At 37.2% G+C, this 22705-nt stretch overlaps 1 protein-coding gene across 1 annotated transcript; it reads right to left on the bottom strand.

The window, feature by feature from the left end:
* Positions 1-16: 16 nt before the first annotated feature.
* LOC127419404 (tyrosine-protein kinase SRK3-like) lies at positions 17-22023 on the bottom strand. Its single transcript, XM_051660758.1, has 8 exons — positions 20507-22023; positions 16979-17100; positions 14519-14685; positions 11559-11706; positions 7968-8126; positions 3570-3751; positions 3331-3487; positions 17-1180 (listed from the first exon to the last, which is right to left on the bottom strand). The coding sequence occupies exons 1-8, from the start codon at positions 20851-20853 to the stop codon at positions 981-983; spliced, it is 1482 nt and encodes a 493-aa protein (XP_051516718.1). The 5' UTR covers positions 20854-22023; the 3' UTR covers positions 17-980.
* Positions 22024-22705: the final 682 nt, after the last annotated feature.

The raw sequence follows: 22705 nt of genomic DNA, 5'->3' as shown, positions 1-22705 counted from the left end.
GAAGGCTAAACAGGCATTCTTTATTATTTCAAGTTGCTTTACAAAAGAAAATAAGACTGCCTAAGGGCAACCAGCATGCTTGCAAATACTGTTTAAACTCACATCCTGGATCAGGTTACATTTGACATTTGCAAAACAAATTATAAAGAAACTGCAGAAACATGAGTACTGGAAAAATATTTTATTTACAAGAGTTATCTGCAGAATACAACGAAGAGTCCATGGTGCTCTCGTGTTTATAACCTATTGAAAGACAATAACATTTTGACATGGATGTGATTTCTACGAAACCGATCATGAGGAAGCTTAACCAGGTAGTTTATGTCATATGGCTTCTGTGTTAACCACAGTGTTAGTTTCAAGATCATACAGCTGATAGAAAAGAGTTTCTTGTGCAGCCTGCCTTTACATAGGCTAAAAACACTCAATAATTATAACTTATAATGGCCATAGTTTTCACATCCTTGACACCCATCCATATTTTGGCAGGTGAATTATTTGTAAACATAAACTCTCATCTCAAAACAGACCAGAAAATCTCCTGTTTCTATTCGGACAGAAACTAAATGGGCCAGATCAACTCTAGCACAACATAAACTATGAGGAAGTGCAGTGTGAATGACACATACTATAACTGAAGCATTACAAAGTGCTTGATATCTTCACCACTTATTGCTGATGATCAAGAGTTGCTATGAAAAGCTATAGGTAATCTGGCCCTATCAGATCGAGGACATTCGCTTTTCCTCTTTTAGTTTGTTCTGTAATATTATTCCTCTTCTCTCATTTGATCTTCTTTCTTTAACAAGCATTTGTTATTGCACGTTACCTTATTAATATAACATAAGCATTCAAAAAGTCATACAGGTGCACTTCTGTCTAGTGTTTTTTTTTTTTTTCATGCATTCCTTTTCTCCATTCTCCTTTCTGCTCCAGTATGCCACAGTCTTCCTTATCAGTCGACCTCTTTTCCTTGTGTTCTACACCTCAATGGTTTTGAAGTAGATTCTGGAGTAGATATTGTCCAGCTGACTGTGAAGGGTGTGGAATGAGGGCCGTTTGGATGCCTCGGCATGCCAGCATTCCATCATAATGCGGTAGATGTTTGGGGGGCAATGGCTTGGAGATGGCAACCTGTACCCTGACGACAGGATCTCCAAAACCTCTTTATTACTCTTCCCTGCATTTAAAGTGGAAACAGAGTTTGGGACATATATGAGAAAGGAAAAAACAGAGCATTTTATATTTTTCAAACAAAAATTCAAGGCACTTTCCACACACTTTTGTGTCCCATGTTTTTTTTTTTTTTTTTAAGTCTTTGAATTAAAAATTAGTTTTAGATAAAATAATTCCTGTGTGTTCCACATTTTACGCACAACCCATTTAACGAATGATTTCCCCCCATTAAAAGAAATGTAACAGTCCATAAAATTAAAAGAAACCAAAATCACACAAATCAGGGTTTTTAATTGTAGGTAGACATGTTCCAGATTTTTGTTACAAGCTTCATATAAAATGAACAGAAAATAAAACAGGCCATCTATTGATTGATGATCTAGTTGACAATCAACATTTTCTGAAAGTAAAAAAAAAAAAAAAAAAAACATGTTAAAGAAATATTCCGGGTTCAATACAAGTTCAACTCAACTGACAGCATTTGTTGATGTTGTGGCATGATGTTGATTACAATTGAAAATAATTTTAACCTCCCCCTCGTTTACTTAAAAAGCAAAAATCTCTGTTACAAAAAGGCGCTTACAATGGAAGTGAATGGGGCCAGTCCATAAATGTTAATCAGAGATTTATCGGCATTACAGCGTTTACCAGATTACATGTTTTATCAGTATTACGTCGTGACAGCAAAGTTGTAATACTGGATATAGCTTTACACAGATAAGTTTAGCAAGCAGTTTTATTACACAAAAATAATGTTAACTCGTATAATGTTTACATCTTGTGGCTAAGCTTTTGAAACGGTGTTTATTTTAATGTTTATGTACTGGCCCCATTCACTTCCATTGTAAGTGCCTCACTGTAACTGTGATTTTCTTTTTTGTTTATTTAATAAATGAGGGAAATTATTTTATTATTAGTTGAAATTATTTTTGTGGTAATCAACATTATTTCACAAATGCTGTAATCTGAGCTGAAAGGAACAGGTGGCCAGAACTCTGAAGCTCCAAAAATCACATAAAGTCAGCATAAAGTCATCCATAAGACTCCAGTGATTAAATCCTTGTTTTCACTATCAATCCCCACTTTCATATTCTTCTTCTTTTGTTTCTGGCGATTCACATTTTTCATGCATATCACCACCTACTGGGCAGGGAGGAGAATTTACAGTATAGTAAAAAAGGACTAAAATATTGATCTGTTTCTCACCCATTGTCAGGATCACTGAGTGATCTGCCCGCTTTTCTCTTGTCTGTCTTCGTGAATTCCCTCACCTCATGTGTTTGTTTTCATTATGTTTTGACAGGTGCCACTTGACGGCCACGGCCCCACAGCTGATTCGCTCAGGTCTGATTATCGCAGCCGCTCGTTTATCAGCGGCACCTGTCTCTCCTTACCCTTTTGATTTCTCTCCCTACTTTAGCTCCCCTTTGTTTGCTGTCTGATGTCGAATTGTCTTGTGCCATTTGCCTTGCTCAACTGACCAGTTTTTCTCTCTGTCAGTCATGTGTTTTGTCAGTTGTGTTTTTGTCGTTGATCTCAGACCCTGTTGGAGTTTCTATTTGTTTCACGACACTAGTCGTTTATTGGAATGCCTCCTGAACTAGCCAAGTTCCTGATTAAGGATTTCATATGGAACTCTCTTTATTTTCTGGACTCTGTGCTCCACTGCCGACCAGCATCCTACACTTATATTATTCAGTTTTTTGTTTGTTTTTTTTCCCCCTGAGCCTCTGTTTTTTTCACTAAAGACATATTATTCACATACCTCTGCTTTTGAGTCTACTGATACCCTGACACCCACACCTATCATATCACTTCAGAAGACATAGATTAAACCACTGGAGTCTTATGGATTGTTTTTATGTTGCCTTTATGTGCTTTTTGGAGCTTCAAAATTTTGGCACCCATAAACTTGCATTGTAAGGACCTACAAAGCTGATATATTCTTCTAAAAATCTTTGTGTTCAGCAAAAGAAAGAAAGTCATACACATCTAGGATGGCATGAGGGTTAGTAAATGATAAGAACATTTTCATTTTTGGGTGAACTATGCGTTTAACTTCTATTGAACCTGGAACATTCCTTTAAGAGTTTATTTAGTCCCCTATTTGTGGAAAGTACCTGTAGGAATACATTTTTTCAGAGAGACCCATACCATCATAAGGCATCTTTCCACGTGACATCATCTCATAGAGCAGCACTCCAAAGGACCAGACATCAGATTTCACTGAGAAACGCTGGTAGAGAGCAGCTTCTGGAGCCGTCCATCGCACTGGAATCTTAGTGTTTCTACTGGCTGTATACACACTATCCTACAAACACACACAATAACACAATAAGTTTCCCTTTTTACATGCTGATGTCCATAGGCATATCTGACGTCCTGATTATTACCTTGATGATGCGAGCCAGACCAAAGTCTGCCACTTTGCACACCAGGTTATCTCCAACCAGGATGTTTCGAGCAGCTAGATCTCGGTGGACTATATGCCGATCCTCCAGGTAGGCCATTCCTTCAGCTACCTGACCAGCCATATAGATGAGGTGAGCAGAAGTCAACACCTGACCCTCTGGTGCTACAAGGGAGACAAGTGGGGAAAAAAGAGGTTAGAAGAAAAGGTGAAGAGGAGCTCAATGTGGAGGAGAATATCAGTTGTGAAGCAGAAAAAAATATAGAGGCCTCCTCTTTGGCGCCTTCCCAGCAGGTGGTGCCCTAGGCGACCGCCTAGTTCACCTATGCCTAGAAACAGCCCTGTGTGCTATATTCCATATCTTCTGAAGTCATACAATGGTTTTGGATGAGAAACAGACCATAATTTAAGTAGTTATTCACTGATAATCTTACTCTCCAGTGAGCTGTCAACCTCTGTGACCAGATCATTAAAGGAATATTCCGGCCTCATTACAAGTTAAGCTCAAAGAATTTGTCGCATAATGTTGATTAACGCAAAAATGTATTTCAACTTGCCCCTCCTTTTCTTTAAAAAAAAGCAAAACTCTGGGTTACAGTGAGGCACTTACAATGGAAGTGAATGGGGCCAATCTGTAAACGTTAAAGTACTTGCTGTTTCAAAATTATAGCCACAAAATGTAAACAAAATGTGTGTTAAAAGTGTGATAAAATCACTTACTAACCTTTTCTGTGTAAAGTTATATCTAAATGTACAACTTCGTTGCCTTGACGATGTAACTATGTAATCCCTAAAACCCTAAAATGAACATACAAACGACACTTTAAACAACTTAGCAGCTCAAATAATACACAAGTTTTAACAGAAGAATTAATGTAAGTGCTTTTATAAAATTATAAACTTCACATTTTTGCCTTTGAACGCTCCAAAAATTGGCCCCATTCACTTCCAATTGTAAGTACCACACTGTAACCATGATTTTTGCTCTCTTTTTTTTTTTTTTTTTTTTTTTTTAAAGAAAAGGAGGGCTGAGGCTAAATCATTTTTTGTGGTAATCAACATTATGCCACAAGAGCTGACAATTGAACTTAACTTGTATTGAACCCAAATATTCCTTTAAGTCAAACTTTAAGAGTTAAACTTGAGAACCAGAGCAGTCTGATTTGTGAATAAGTCATTCAGACCGATTCCTTGAAAAGACAGATTCATTGAATACATACTTTTAAATAACTCATTTTATGTTCCACATAAGCGAGAAAGTCTTTATCAGATTCAGAATGTCATGATGGTGAGTAAATGATGACATAATTTTCATTTTTGGGTGAACTAATAAGTCAACATAACACTGTGTTTAGTCATTCATTATATGTGTTCCAAGTCACTGTAAGAATTCAAAAATAAAATAAAACAGGAAATACGAAATGTTCTCCAGTGTTAGTATCAATGTTCAAGTTCACAGAGTTCTTCATTAATTCACAGAACAGAAAATGAAGCACTTCTCTGTGGTCGGGTGCTCAACAGCATAATAAAGCCAGGTTTATTTAAGTAGGTTGTTCACATGCTGAAGGAAATGATTTCAGTGTCAATGATACCAACAGCCTTCTGTTAGATGATTTAATGTAATTTTCTTTTGTTATTAACATTTTTTATTGATTCCAACAAAGACAAGAATTAATTTAACCACAGAATTATCCATTCGGAATCAACTTATAACCCTTATAAAAGCATTATTAATATCAATGGCTGAGGTAAATATTTCACCACCAGCAGACAGGGTTGGGGAGTAACAGAATACATGTAACAGGATTATGTATTTAAAATACAAAATATAAGTAACTGTATTCCACTACAGTTACAATTTAAATCATTGGTAATTCAGAATACAGTTACATTCAAAAAGTATTTTGATTACTGAAGAGATTACTTTGCATTTGATTGTCATTTGTTTCATTTAATATTTAGTCCTTTCAGATGGAAAACATTTATACATATAAATGATGTGATCCAAAGTGCATTTGAACAGCGGTGAAACACTTTCTTATGATGTGTTACATTCATACGAGCAGACAGAGAAGTAAGTTTTAAGTAAGTTTGGAGCAGAAGAAATAGAAATAAACCTTGTGTAAATTGTCAGCTTTACTCTAAGATAAAATGTTATTTCTAGCCATTTTACATGCACATTACCAGGCACAATCATATTTTTTTATCAAGAAAATTCACATTGGATCATAATTTCTTTTTTTCTAGTAAGACCTTTGATATTAGGGTGAAAATCATATTCTTGATAATAATTTTTGTATTGTTTTCCTGTAAAAATATACAACAAATCCTTAAAACAAGATCAGTTAGATTTATCTTGTTTTAGAAACAACACTGCATAAGATATTTAGGTTTTTCAGAGAATGTATTGTTAACGTGTATTTTATCTTACTGTACTGGCAGAGTTTTTATAGTCAAAACAAGTGAAAAAAATCTACCAGTGCAGAAGAAGTAATCCAAAGTATTTAGAATATGTTACTGACCTTGAGTAATCTAATGAAATATGTTACAAATTACATTTTAAAGCATGTATTCTGTAATCTGTAGTGGAATACATTTCAAAAGTAACCCTCCCAACCCTGCCAGCAGATTTCACTGAGGGAATGGTAGACTCTCTCTGTTTGATATATCTAGTCAAAAGTTTTCCTGCTTTGTCCCCCGACTCAAAGTATGACTGTCTTGCCCTGAATAGACAAAACTCCACCTTCCACGACAAAATAGTATTATACCTGTATTTCAATCGGGTCAATTCTCTGAGGCCATCGGATGACATACGGCGCTTCAGCTCTGCCTCAGTATTTTTAATATTCCCTTCCAACTCCACGAGACCTTTGGATTTATTGATGAATGAGGCATACTGTATGATCCGACCCCTAAGAACAACCTTAAGTGCCTCCCAAGCCACACCCACAGAGGATACTGAGGACCAGTTGGTCTCCATATAAACATTGATTTCAGCCTTTAGCATTTGTTGGAAATCAGGATTTTGCAAAAACTATATATATATATATATAAAAAACTATATGATTTATTTTTCTCTATATGTGGCAACACCTCTAAACTCACCAGGGCGTGATCTGAGACTAAGATATTTCCAACTGAGCAATCAACAACAGATGAACTGAGGGACTTAGATATAAAAAAATATATATATACACTACCGGTCAAAAGTTTTGAAACACTTTCTTTATTATATATTTTTTTCTTCTGACTAAACAAAATCCAAAATAAATCAGAACTGTGTTATATTTTAGCATCTTTAAAGTAGTCACCCTTTGCCTAGAATTTGCAGACATGTACTCTTGACATTTTCTCAACCAACTTCTTGAGGTATCACCCTGGGATGCTTTTTAAACAGTACTGAAGGAGTTCCCATCTATGTTGGGCACTTATTGACTTATTTCTTTATTATTTGGTCCAAGTCATCAATTTCCCCCCCCAAATTTTTTTATTACATTTTAATTTTATAATGAAATAAATTAATATGGTGGCACAATTATATTTTTGTCTACAAAACTAATTTCAAACATTTAAGCATACGCCTTCAGATCAAAAGATTTTTAAGATCATGAGAAACATTTCAGTCAAGTGTTTCAAAACTTTTGACCAGTAGTGTATATTCTAGAATAAATCTTATGGACTGATGAAAAAAATGTATAGTCCCTACCAGATGGGTTCAAAAGTCTCCAAATATCTGTAAGACCAAGATTTGTACACATCCTGTGAAGCGTCAACGTTGCTCTAGGGGGCTTACACACTTTTGCTTCACTATGATCAAGGACTGAGTCCATCAATAGATTAAAGTCTCCTCCCAATATTATATCATGAGGGGTGCCAGCGGCTTGCAACATCCCTTCAAGATCTATAAAAAAGCCTTGATCATCAGTGTTATGTGTGTAAATATTAGCCAAAATCAACCTTTGCCTTCTGCTAAAACAATAATGACTCCCCTGCTCTTACTTGAGCCAGCACTAAAGAAAACAATTCCACCCCATATCTTCCCAAACTGTTCTGCTTCCTGCAGGGAAAGATGCGTTTCTTGAAGAAACACTATATCATATTTCTTACGCTTAAGAAAAGAAATAACCTTCCTTCTTTTTATGGGGTGCCCCAACCCATTCACATTCCATGTGGAGAGAGATAGTACACTCATATTAACATCTGACATTTTAACATATTAGAAAAAATAGATTGTGCGTCAGAAATAAAATTATAAAACCACATGTTTGACAATGATGCACATATGCTGTCTAAAGTAGTTTTAGATAAAGTATAGCACGTCACACTGCGGGACATAGCTGTCATGTCAGCTACCCACATACATAATTGGTGGGACACTTACAAGACAGGTACGCTTTCAGGCTTCCTTTAATCATGAGCTCGGTGATAATGTAGACTGGTTCTCCTCGAGTGCAGAGAGCCAGTAGCTGAATCAGTTTAGGATGGTGCAAGTTCTTCAGTGCATGCACCTCCTTGAAAAATTCATCCAGTTTTGTGTCCTCTACAGGGCAGAATGAGAGAGTAAATGCTTTAAGGTGTGAACAACATATCAACAAGTTCATAGGTTTGTTAAAACTATTTCTGTAATATCAACAATGATCCTTTTCTCAAGGTACTGTACAAATAGCTCCCAGATGATGTACAACTTGAAACTGAAACAAAATCCAAAAGAATATAATTTATTTTCAGTATAGATCATTAATAAGATCATAAGATCATTTTATTTTCAATGCCATATTAAACTTAGTGACCATAACAAAACACATACTGTTGAAAGAAGCACAATGAACAAAACTTCCTCTCTAGGGGAATCAACCCAAAATCTTCCACATGGTGCATTTACCTTCTCTGCTTTCCCTGCCACCATGTTCCATCACAGTGAGAAAGAGCGCAACAGTCTGGTTCCGGAAGTAAAAATCCCATTCATTTTTTCCATAGGAGAATAGATTTTTAACGATAACTTATACACCTTTAAAGACAGACTTACCGTAAGCTCTGAGGTTGTTAATCGATGGTAAATGCTCCTACTAAAGCTATACTGTAAGTATGTGTTATTTTATCTTTTTTTTTTTTTTTTTTTTAAATCTTCTTTAATTGCGAAAGAACTACAGAAATACAGAACTACATTACCCATGATCCTGAAGAGAAACGATACGCCAATCAGACAATTATGCCAAACAAAGTGCTGCAAAAGAGCTCTGCAGCTTCCCCTCACTTCCATGTAGCACTGTGAATGATGCAATCGAGTCGGTCTCCCTACACACTCAAACTACTTATCTATTTGCATATTTCGGAATATTTTGCAATAAAGTTTAAATATATTGTTTATACACTTTTAATCAACAGCTTTAAAGGAAAATTCCGGGTTCAATACAAGTTCATCTCAAGCGAAAGCATTCGTGGCATCATTTTGATTACCACAAAACTAATTTATTTTCTTTGAAAAAAGCAAAAATGGAGGTTCCAGTGAGGCACTTACAATGGAAGTGAATGGGGACAATTTTTGGAAGGTTTAAAGGCAGAAATGTGAAGCTTATATTCATATAAAAGCACTTTCATTAATTATTTTGATAAAACTTGTTTATTATTTGAGCTGTAAAGTTGTTTAAAACGTCATTTTAAGGTTTTTGGCTTTATGAAATTACATCATCATGGCAACGAAGTTGTAAAATTGGATATAACTTTACACAGAAAAGGTAAGTAGGCGATTTTGGCACACTAAAATCACGTTAACATGCATATTGTTTATGTCCTGCGGCTTTACTTTAGAAACAGTATTTTAATGTTTACAGCTTAAAATCCAGATTTTTGCTTTTTTTTTTTAAAAGAGGGACGAGATGAAATACATTTTTGTGGTAATTAACATTATTCCACAAATGCTGTTGAATTGAGCTTAACTTGTATTGAACCCTGAATATTTCTTTAAATCAATCATTTTAAACATTTCCATTGTTTTTGATTTGATTTGCAAAGCTTCATGGGATTGTAGTTCTTCCCTCTTTAAAGACATTACATACACAGTCTTGTACATTTCTATCAAACTTCCAAAACAAAAATATTTCAAATCAAAGTTTTGTAATATTTTTAATATTGTCAAAGTTTTAATATTGTGATTCACCTCAAAGCTGGATGATTTGGTTAATGGTTTTTTTCCCCGTGGAAAAAAATGAATGGGAACTGTTGCATTCTACAGTGCATCCGGAAAGTATTCACAGCGCTTTACTTTTTCCACATTTTGTTATGTTACAGCCTTATTCCAAAATGGATTAAATTCATTATTTTCCTCAAAATTCTACAAACAATACCCCATAATGACAACATGAAAGAAGTTTGTTTGAAATCTTTGCAAATTTATTAAAAATAAAAAAACGAAAAAAAAAATCACATGTACATAAGTATTCACAGCCTTTGCCATGACACTCAAAATTGAGCTCAGGTGCATCCTGTTTCCACTGATCATCCTTGAGATGTTTCTACAACTTGATGGGAGTCCACCTGTGGTAAATTCAGTTGATTGGACATGATTTGGAAAGACACACACCAGTCTATATAAGGTCCCACAGTTAACAGTGCATGTCAGAGCACAAACCAAGCCATGAAGTCCAAGGAATTGTCTGTAGACCTCCAAGACAGGATTGTATCAAGGCACAGATCTGGGGAAGGGTACAGAAAAATGTTTGCAGCATTGAAGGTCCCAATGAGCACAGTGGCCTCCATCATCCGTAAATGGAAGAAGATTGGAACCACCAGGACTCTTCCTAGAGCTGGCCGCCCGGCCAAACTGAGCGATCGGGGGAGAAGGGCCATAGTCAGGGAGGTGACCAAGAACCCGATGGTCACTCTGACAGAGCTCCAGCATTTCTCTGTGGAGAGAGGAGAACCTTCCAGAAGAACAACCATCTCTGCAGCACTCCACCAATCAGGCCTGTATGGTAGAGTGGCCAGATGGAAGCCACTCCTCAGTAAAAGGCACATGACAGCCCGCCTGGAGTTTGCCAAAAGGCACCTGAAGGACTCCCAGACCATGAGAAACAAAGATTGAACTCTTTGGCCTGAATGGAAAGCATCATGTCTGGAGGAAACCAGGCACCGCTCATCACCTGGCCAATACCATCCCTACAGTGAAGCATGGTGGTGGCAGCATCATGCTGTTGGGATGTTTTTCAGTGGCAGGAACTGGGAGACTAGTCAGGATCGAGGGAAAGATGAATGCAGCAATGTACAGAGACATCCTTGATGAAAACCTGCTCCAGAGCGCTCTGGACCTCAGACTGGGGCGAAGGTTCATCTTCCAACAGGACAACGACCCTAAGCACACAGCCAAGCTAACAAAGGAGTGGCTCCGGGACAACTCTGTGAATGTTCTTGAGTGGCCCAGCCAGAGCCCAGACTTGAACCCGATTGAACATCTCTGGAGAGATCTGAAAATAGCTGTGCACCGATGCTCCCCATTCAACCTGATGGAGCTTGAGAGGTCCTGCAAAGAAGAATGGGAGAAACTGCCCAAAAATAGGTGTGCCAAGCTTGTAGCATCATACTCAAAAAGACTTGAGGCTGTAATTGGTGCCAAAGGTGCTTCAACAAAGTATTGAGCAAAGGCTGTGAATACTTATGTACATGTGATTTTTTATTTATTTATTTATTTTTTATTTTTAATAAGTTTGCAAAGATTTCAAACAAACTTCTTTCACGTTGTCATTATGGGGTATTTTTTGTAGAATTTTGAGGAAAATTATGAATTTAATCCATTTTGGAATAAGGCTGTAACATAACAAAATGTGGAAAAAGTAAAGCGCTGTAAACACTTTCCGGATGCACTGTATATACAGTGCTTTCAAATATATATAGTGCACTCCAGTATACAGTAGAGATCACGGTCTCTCCTCTGTCAAATGTAAATCCATGGGGAGTTGAGAGTGCAGGAATGTCTCACCTTGTTTGAGCATCTTTATGGCCACTTTCAGTTTTTTGGTGGTCCAGACAGCCTCCCACACCTCTCCAAAGTGGCCTTCTCCCAGCTTTGTGATTATCTGAAACTCCTCCCTCGGCTGCTCCCACGGTTCCATATCAAACAGCTCTCTCTGCACACACACAAACAACTTGTTTTTATATCATTGTGGGGACTCTCCATAGACTTCCATGCATTTTATGGATTTTATACAGATCTAACGATAATTTCTATCCCCTACCCCTAAACCTTATCCTCACAGAAACCTTTTTGCACTTTTACATTTTCAAAAAAACATCGTTTAGTGTTTAAATAGCCATTTCCCTCATGGGAACTGCTGGCTGGGCCCCACAAGGTAGGTGATCTCAGGTTTTACTATCCTTGTGGGGACATTTGGTCCCCACAATGTAGTATAGACATGTGTACACACACACACACACACACACACACAGATTACAAAAGATCTGTTCTAAGATTCTCTCCTCCCCATATCACATGTTGCTCTACACTGAGATTGTATAGTTAGTAAATAGTTATATTTTCTTAAAGGTGCACTCAGTAATCTTTTCCTCATTAAAAAAGTGTTATTTCTAAAACAATGAATAGTAATTTGTAAACATGTGTAAAATCACGTTCACTCACATGAGATGAAGACTCCAGTCATATCAGTGACCTTGTAAAAGCCGTTTTATTTTCCGTGGAGAGGATCTCATGTTAGGATCACATGACCAGCCGAATACTACTGGCTTAATCTCAGTAACTGCCCTGTTATTGGACACTTTCACAGGTGAAATAAATTAATCATGGCTGACTGTGAATAGTGAATTTCTACAATGGCATCTGTAACTGAAATTTAATGTGTTTGAATGATGCTGCACCCACACCACTAGGTGTCAGTGTAAGTCCAAGATGACATACAGTACATAAAAATAACTGACAGCACCTATAAATACATATACGTGAGACTCAAAGAAGAGAAAGAATGGATGCGAATAGAATTTCTAAGACTGAGCTGGGAAAAAAAAATCATTAGAGTGTATCAAGTTTCAGCTGCCTGGAATACTCTTCACATCAATATAAGACAAAGTAGAAGTATATATTTGTTCAAAAAATTATGTAAAGATATGCTTAAAACGGCATAGGATCGGGGCCTGGGTAGCTCAGCGAGTATTGACACTGACAACCACCACTGGAGTTGCGAGTTTGAATCCAGGGTGTGCTGAGTGACTCCAGCCAGGTCTCCTAAGCAACCAAATTGGCCCGGTTGCTAGGGTGGGTAGAGTCACATGGTGTAACCTCCTCGTGGTCGCTATAATGTGGTTCGCTCTAGGTGGGGCACGTGGTGAGTTGTGCGTGGATGCCTCGGAGAATAGCATGAAGCCTCCACATGCGCTATGTCTCCACGGTAACACGCTCAACAAGCCACGTGATATGATGCGCGGGTTGACGGTCTCACGCGGAGACAACTGAGATTCGTCCTCCGCCACCCGGATTGAGGCGAGTCACTACACCACCACGAGGACTTAGAGCGCATTGGGAATTGGGCATTCCAAATTGGGGAGAAAAAGGGGAGAAAACAATAATGCATAGGATCATTTATGTGCTTTTCAGATTTCTTTTAGTTTTCATTTCATTACTGATGTTATTATGTTTGGTGATTTCTTTAATTCTGTTTCATATTTCATGTGCAGCCTAATATAATGTTCACCATATGACCGTAATGTGGTGATTTGACTACAGAGATTTATTTTTATGTTTTGCACTGTATGTATGTTATTTTTACTGTGTAATTTTTGTGTGGAGCCCAGGAAGACCAGCAACCACTTCTGGAAGCTAATGGGGATCCAAATAAAGAATAAAGAGTGAAGAAAGGTTTGTTTTGGGCTAAACTACTGGTTCCAAAATGTGTCATGTATAAACATACTAAATGTACTGTAGTATGTTTATATAGAAGGAACAAAATAAAGAACATTGAATAGTGTGTCATTTATTGACACACTGCCAATAGTTACATATCAAATACAAATGCACTTGTTCCCACAAATGTGTCAGATGTGCAGAATGAAAACCAGGACCAGTAATGTAAAAATCATGGATTTTGACAAAGTTTTTTTTTTTTATAAAGGAAACGGTATGAAATGTTGGTGACCGCTGAAAAAAAAAAACATTCCTATCAACCATTTTGATTTTTGGGTTAGGTTTAAGGTTAGATTTAGGGGTTAGGGTTTGAACAACATTCTTATCTACCTATCATTTCCCTATGAATTTAGGTGTAGCTGATAAATATTGTTATGTCCTACTTGGCAAAATCACGATTAAATGATATGCAGTATGCACAGGAATAAATAAGTGTTGATGTCAAGAGCTCTTTATCATTAAAATAAAGCACTGCATAAAACAACAGTCACTTGACAAAATGTATAGGGTGCAAAAGGCTGCTGTGCTATCCTTTTAAGAAGCAAGTGAGTGAACGAATGGGCTTGTGTTCGTGTCTATCAATTAAGCTGTGTGTCCACGTGCTCGGTTATTCAGACTCTGTGTCTTTCCTAAAAAGGAGAAAACAGTGGACGATCTATAAAAAAAAACAAGCGGAAGATAAATATAAAAATTAAAAACAACTCTTCTGTTGCATTTCTGTGCAAAGCCGCTTGTTAAGATGTATGAGAAATTTGAAAAACCAAAGTAACCACTAGCAGGCTCACTAAAGCCAATGCCCATGGTCACTTCTCCAAAAATGCACTGCTTATTTATATCGCTAATTGGATCGCTAATGAGGAACTGATACCCAAGATATGGAAAGCCTATTTTCAATGTTGGTTTTAGAAGAACAAAAATTAGGATCCCTAATATTAGGATCATGAGTAATGTCAGTGAATCATCTAAAACAGAAAAAGAGTGTTCTTAGAGTGTGTGCATGTTTGTATTAAATATTAAGAGCATCGTACTTGCTGTACACACGGCTGGTCTAACGGGCATCCCAGACTTCTGGATTTTTGCTGGTAGTATTTGATAAGCTCATCCAGAGTGGCAAACGAGACTTTGTCGGATACAAAGTAAGCACCAATCGCTGAGCGATGAATACGGAAATGGAAGACATTATTTTCACTCCTGGCTGTGGAGCAAAGAATAAAAGAAAAGTCAAGTTTCCTTTATTTGTCAGTTATACAGCTTAGGTTCACTGGGCATTGAAATGCTTAAAGGAATGCTCCAGGTTGCAAGTTACAAGTTAAACTTAATCGATAGCATTTGTGGCAAAACGTTGACTAGCGTAAAAAAAAAAAATCACTCATCCCTCGTTCATAAAACATTTAATAGATTAATTCAAATAACAATCACAGGGCATGTACAATAGAAGTTTTTATTTATTTATTTTTTTTATGTATTTTTAAGACTTTGAAGTGCTGCAGGTTGACTATCTACATTTTTAAGACACCCACTACTTGTTCTACCTCTTCTCTCAAGGAGACAGAAAACACTTAGTCAGCTGTACATGGGGGAAGGGGGGGCAATATGGTGTTACACGCTATGAGGAGAGAGAAAAAGAGAGAGAGAGAGAGAGATGCTTGAGCTCTGAAAGGATAGAGAATGGGTATGTATGGGCCACGTATACAGGTGCATCTCAATAAATTAGAATGTCGTGGAAAAGTTCATTTATTTCAGTAATTCAACTCAAATTGTGAAACTCGTGTATTAAATAAATTCAATGCACACAGACTGAAGTAGTTTAAGTCTTTGGTTCTTTTAATTGTGATGATTTTGGCTCACATTTAACAAAAACCCACCAATTCACTATCTCAAAAAATTAGAATATGGTGACATGCCAATCAGCTAATCAACTCAAAACACCTGCAAAGGTTTCCTGAGCCTTCAAAATGGTCTCTCAGTTTGGTTCACTAGGCTTCACAATCATGGGGAAGACTGCTGATCTGACAGTTGTCCAGAAGACAATCATTGACACCCTTCACAAGGAGGGAAAGCCACAAACATTCATTGCCAAAGAAGCTGGCTGTTCACAGAGTGCTGTATCCAAGCATGTTAACAGAAAGTTGAGTGGAAGGAAAAAGTGTGGAAGAAAAAGATGCACAACCAACCGAGAGAACCGCAGCCTTATGAGGATTGTCAAGCAAAATCGATTCAAGAATTTGGGTGAACTTCACAAGGAATGGACTGAGGCTGGGGTCAAGGCATTAAGAGCCACCACACACAGACATGTCAAGGAATTTGGCTACAGTTGTCGTATTCCTCTTGTTAAGCCACTCCTGAACCACAGACAACGTCAGAGGCATCTTACCTGGGCTAAGGAGAAGAACTGGACTGTTGCCCAGTGTTCCAAAGTCCTCTTTTCAGATGAGAGCAAGTTTTGTATTTCATTTAGAAACCAAGGTCCTAGAGTCTGGAGGAAGGGTGGAGAAGCTCATAGCCCAAGTTGCTTGAAGTCCAGTGTTAAGTTTCCACAGTCTGTGATGATTTGGGGTGCAATGTCATCTGCTGGTGTTGGTCCATTGTGTTTTTTGAAAACCAAAGTCACTGCACCCGTTTACCAAGAAATTTTGGAGCACTTCAGGCTTCCTTCTGCTGACCAGCTTTTTAAAGATGCTGATTTCATTTTCCAGCAGGATTTGGCACCTGCCCACACTGCCAAAAGCACCAAAAGTTGGTTAAATGACCATGGTGTTGGTGTGCTTGACTGGCCAGCAAACTCACCAGACCTGAACCCCGTAGAGAATCTATGGGGTATTGTCAAGAGGAAAATGAGAAACAAGAGACCAAAAAATGCAGATGAGCTGAAGGCCACTGTCAAAGAAACCTGGGCTTCCATACCACCTCAGCAGTGCCACAAACTGATCACCTCCATGCCACGCCGAATTGAGGCAGTAATTAAAGCAAAAGGAGCCCCTACCAAGTATTGAGTACATATACAGTAAATGAACATACTTTCCAGAAGGCCAACAATTCACTAAAAATGTTTTTTTTTTTGGTCTTATGATGTATTCTAATTTTTTGAGATGGTGAATTGGTGGGTTTTTGTTAAATGTGAGCCAAAATCATCACAATTAAAAGAACCAAAGACTTAAACTACTTCAGTCTGTGTGCATTGAATTTATTTAATACACGAGTTTCACAATTTGAGTTGAATTACTGAAATAAATGAACTTTTCCACGACATTCTAATTTATTGAGATGCACCTGTATATTAAGCAGACAATAGCCATAAATGGATGAAGTGAAGGCTATGTTGTCCTGCAGATCAGACAGAAAGCAGCAGAAGAGAATGAAGGAGGATGAAAATGAGGATGATGTATGAGAGAATGGGAAGACAAGGGAATAAGAGACTGGAAAGAAGCCTCCAGACATTCAGATAAAAGAGTGTGTGAGACAGAGGGAGAAGAAACGAGTGAACAAACCTGAGATGGTATATTCATCACTGTGACTCTCACTGATCCTCACCAGGAAGGAACCAGTTTTATTTTGAGAGGCCAAAAGCAGCTTCTCAGCTTTTTGTCTGTTTATATTGCCATAGTACCATCTGTAAACAGACACACAGAGAATAGCTGAACACCTTGCTGAATGAACAAATCCTTAGGCGAATGTAACAAAACCTGTCAAGTAGGGATGCACAATTATTCGGAAAAATAATTGAGATTACAGTGACATCTGCCACAATTAACTTATCATGAAAGGTGTAAATTATAGCAGTACTTGTAGGTCTACCATGCTGCATCATATTTTCAATTTAATCTTCTGTTTAACATGTGTTTTTGCAGACAAGTCCGTTGCTCGATTCTGTGTATAATTGATTCAAAATGTGAATAACAGCTTCATTTTATGCTTTAAAGAGGGCCAATGTGGAGTTGACCATTTAGGCTACTAGACTTGTTTTCCTGATTTTTAAAACAAGTCATTCAGGGACACAGTTCTCAGCTTGTTTTGGATGTGTAGCAGGAATAAAGAATACAGCATGCAGCACACTCATAAGAAAAATGGTTCTAAACAGTACCAGATAAGGGTTCTTTGGCTTGTTACAATAGCAGAACCCTTTTTTAAATGTTCCATGATGAACCATTCTTTGAAAGTGCTATACAGAACCTCAATAGTGCTAAAAAGAACCTTTTTGATGCAACACTTTTTTTTCAGAACCGTACAGATTTTCCATCAAGAACATGTCTGGGTCACCCCGACATCAAAATAAAGACAGAACACGTGATAATTTGTTTAAAAAATATGAAGCCTTTTTATTTATTTATTGCAAATTAAAAAAAAAAAAAAAAAAAAGTACAATTGTCATTACTATAATGTCAAAGAATGTAAGATACCTTGCTTTAAATCGTAAAGCATTTATATCATGGTAGTTTTGGTTGTACTGCCTTTTAATTATTGCTGATTTCAATAAAACAAAAATCATTGTATTAGGCTTCAGTATGTGAAAAACAAATACTGTACTATAGCAATGTACCTAGGCATGTGTGCACATATTTATTAAAATCAAAGAAAGTAAGGGCTCATATTTTGCCCACATTAACCCCTATTCAGCTTCTCACATTAAATACTGTGGCATCATACGAAGTGTTGCCATGTTAAACATGGGTGCGGCAGGGCGCACGTGCCACTTTAGCATAATCCCATGATGCTTCAGTTTCAGTGAAACTTCCACTTTAACTTTCAGATGTGAAAGTGAAACTAAACTGGCTGCATGTGACTTTTCAGAAAGTGGAGATTTATTGCAAAAACGACTTAAATATTGTTCTGTTTCTCACCCACACCTATTATATCGTTTCTGAAGATATAGACTTAATCACTGGAGTACTTCTTTTTTATATATATATATATATATATATATATATATATATATATATATATATATATATATATATATGATTTTTGGAGCTACAATGTTCTGTCCACCATTCACTTGCATTGTATGGACCGACAGAGCTGAGATCTTTTAAAAATCTTCATTTGTGTTCTGCTGAAGAAAGAAAGCCATACACATCTGGGATGGCATGAGGATGAGTGAATGATAAGAGAATTTTCATTTTTGGGTGAATTATCCCTTTAAGTCCATCATAGAATGACCCAATCCCTCATCTCATAAAAGATGCTAATTTGTCACCATCTGCTGGAGTAGATAGGCATTCTCCAGATATGGTCACTGAATGAATCAGTGAATAAAATCAAAATGAACGATGAATCAAAATCCGCACCACTATTTGGAAATCCACTATAACACAGTAAAGCGATGTGATACAAATTGTACCGTAACTATACCATAGGACCTGAACTAAATGTTGAATAACTGAAAACATCTCGTTACTTGCTGACCATATTTAACTACGTGTGTGTGGTGTGGCACCGTGGTAAAGATAGTTTGCGGTTTGAAATTCAGACTTTGATTGGCTATAAATCCGCTATGCGCTGTCGCAGACATGTAATTAATGTTGCATGTGATTCTTCATGATTTGTGAATTCACATGACATCATCCTCCACTCCTCAAACGGTCATTAAAAATGTTCTAATCCAATTAGCTTCAAAAGTTGAACACCTAGAAGACTGAATCCACTCTCATCTTGAGTAGTCTGATTTGTGCATTTTTTTCACAGCAGTTTGTGTTCCTGTCAACTCTTTAAGTCCATGAGTCGGGATGGTGAAAATAAGTACTCTTCACTTTTAACAGCTATTTCCAGTAAACACACAATCTGGGTTCATGCAAATTCACTTGTATTAGATAGAGCCTGATTTGTGAAAACTTTCACACTCACATTTGGTCGTGTTTGATTGTGTCTTACTGCTCTACCCCCACTGCCTTGTGTAATCATTACAATATAGGCTGTGTCAATGAATAAACCATCAGAGAAATCAGATTATAATTCTAAAAACTGAGCATATAGACGGGTCACAGTAAACTCAAAAAGACCTTCATGATTTGTGAATATTTTCACAGACCAGTTTTTGAGTTCTGTCGTCAACAGTTTACCTGAAAAATCAACGTTATAGGCTTTGAGAGGTCACATTCTTGAAACACATGATAATTATGACAGAAAAACACTAGTTTCACACAAAACTGGATTTGTGAAAACTTTCACAGATTGAATTTACTCAGTTTGTTGGCTTTGGTTTGTTGTTGACAAATACAATTTTGATATGGATGGTATGTCAACTAGCTAGTCATTTTATTTAACCCTTGTGCGGTGTTTGGGTCATTTTTGACCCATTTTGTTTCGGTTTCTTTAATAAAAATGGTTTCATTCATCTCAGTGGGTCAAGGCTTGGTTACATTTCTTTCATTAGCCATCTGAACTCACAAAAAAAAAAAAAAAAAAAAATGGGACTAGATTTGTTGAGTTTAGCCCTCCGTACTCGTGGTGTTGCAGGTCTCACCATTGGAAATGAATGGGAAAGACTAAAACACAGAGCACTTATAACACTGATTTCTCAGGTAAACTGTTGACTACAGAACACAAAAAGGGGTTAAGAGACAAAAACTGGTCTGTGAAAATATGCACAAATCAGACTGCTCAAGATGAGAGTGGATTCAGTCTTCTAGGTGTTCAACTTTTGAAGCTAATTGGATTAGAACATTTGTAATGACCGATTGAGGAGTGGAGGATGATGTCATGTGAATTCACAAATCATGAAGAATCACATGCAACATTAATTACATGTCTGCGACAGCGCATAGCGGATTTATAGCCAATCAAAGTCTGAATTTCAAACCGCAAACTATCTTTACCATGGTTGTGGAGATCTTTTCATTCAACTCTGGGGAAAAGGTGTGCACTACATGGATAAGACTGCTGGTGGCTCTCTCACACATATCAAGCTCTCCATTAAAAGATCATTAATATATTAATTTATATAACAGTAAGATATCAAACCCTACAGAATGCAGAGCAAATGTTGACTTGTTCAGCAGATTCTCCGAGTGTGGACTTACTTATAGTTCGCGAATTCGTCTTGCACAAGGGCCACATAATGAGCTGGAATCAAACCAGACTCCAAAGACCCGGTCAGCTTCTTGGCAAGCACATAATCTCCCCTCTTCTCGATGACAGACAGTTTGTCCCCTTCTTTCACCGTCAGCTCTTCCTCGCTTCGGGCTTCAAAGTCGAACAGAGCCGCGTACAGCTGCGACGGCTTCTTCTTCGGCGACGGGATCCGGATATCACCCGAAACGGTGCGGATCTCGACCGGACGTACGACGTTCGGATAGTAAAACTCGGGCCATATCCAGTCCCATAACCTCTTCAAACATGGCATACAGCTGCGACAACAGTTCTCCATCCCCACCCTCTCTTTCTACCAGTGACGGACGCCAGGGTAGCCACAATATTTGGCACCTCTCCACAAAGAGAAACAGGGTTAAGTTCAAAAGAAAGAGGTGCGCGGGTCCCTCGCCGATGGTGCGTAATTCTTCACCGGGATTCCCTTTGTTCAGCTACCGCAGTGCCATAGCGGAGGATCAGGTGAAACCGGTTCTGTTTCGGGATACACACAAATACTCGCGCTGTATGTGTGCGGAAAAGACATGCTGCAGAAGTGTTCATTTAACCCATAAGATCAGTACAAGGCGTTGTGGTTCATGTATTGTGTTTTTAAATCTATTCGTTAATGGCGTTGCTCTTCTCTCATAAATGAGCATTGCGGCTGATCGCTGCGGGGTGTGTGATGATGGTGCGCCGCAGTATTTGGTGCCTTCATCCGCTCCAGGGCAAAACGCCTCGCAGTGTGCAATTTTGGCTGCGAGTGACTCTTTTCTCCTGTAGTGCGATCATCTGTTCACTACACACGAGCTGGAAACGCGTATACATGTAGGCTCTATCGTTGAAACGCACATGTTCCGAAATCTCTCCTAATATTTGCATTTATTAGAAACACGTCCCTTTCACACTCAAAACATTTTTTTGTCTATTTTTTAGATAAACGCATTTTAATTTCATAACAAAATTACATCAGTTTGATTTGTGTAATGTTTTAAAAAAATAAATGAAACTTAAAATATTTAGTTTTTTTTTTTTTTTAATTACTTTTTTTTTTTTTTTTTGTAAAGATTACTCAGTTCAGTTATTTTGTGGACAGGCATTTGAATAAACAATGGCTTTAGTGCTTGGAAGAAAAAAAACCTTATTAGCAACTTTTAAACACAAACGCACTGTAAAAAATGTTTGTAATTTTAACGGTAAAAGACTGTAAAAATGCTACAGTAAAAATGATAATTGGTTAGCGGGTAGTTACTTTAAAATATACAGTATTTTTTTTTAAAATATGTTTAAAAAGACAATACATGTAGTTTTACAGTAAAAAAAACAAAACATGTAAAAAGGATGATTTTCTGTATAATTAACAGTAAAAATGTATATTGTTTAACAAGAGAGTACATGTACTTTTTACAGTAAATTATTGTTAAAATTACAGTAAAAAACAATAATCGGGCTTTCCCAGAATTCCCTGCATGACCCATCATATTTCATGGGAATAGTTATGTTTCTTCTTATTTTTAATATCATTTGTGTACTATGGGGTGTTCTGTGTTATATTTAATGTAGTTTAGTTAATGTTTATTACATTAATTTAATTTCACATGTGTTCCCTGATGGTGTTTAGTGTTTGTTTGAGTGACACTGAGCACTGTCTCTACATGTTTATTGGTCATTGCTCCAGAAAGGGCCTCTGTTGATGAACTTCATGTCATCAGGTGCACTTTTGTAATTACTATGATGATTAACAATACATTATAAAGTGAAAAGCAGATTTTTACAGTTTCAGAAGGTTAAAATATCAAGTTTATTATTTAATATCAATGACGTAAGGCACTGTAAAAATACAGGCATCGAAATTACATCCCGTAAAGTCTGAAACGTGGTTACCGTATTTATTTAGGTGAATTTCTGGCAACTACAGCTGCCCATTTTTTACAGTAAATTTTTGATTTTTTTTTTTATTATTTTTTTTACAGTGCAAGCTTTTATTCATTGTTGTGACTTTCCATTGACCTTTTAGTTTTCAATTAAAGGGATAGTTGGTAGGTATAGTTTTCAAACATGAAAATTGTCATAATTTACTCACCTTCTTGTTGCCAAAATGTTAGCCTCAGCCACCATTTCCTCTGTATGGGAAAAGATGCAATGAAAGTTAA

This window comes from Myxocyprinus asiaticus, chromosome 28 (genome assembly GCF_019703515.2).
Source record: "Myxocyprinus asiaticus isolate MX2 ecotype Aquarium Trade chromosome 28, UBuf_Myxa_2, whole genome shotgun sequence".
Classification (NCBI taxonomy): Eukaryota; Metazoa; Chordata; class Actinopteri; order Cypriniformes; family Catostomidae; genus Myxocyprinus; species Myxocyprinus asiaticus.
This window is presented reverse-complemented; position numbering and strand designations above follow the sequence as displayed.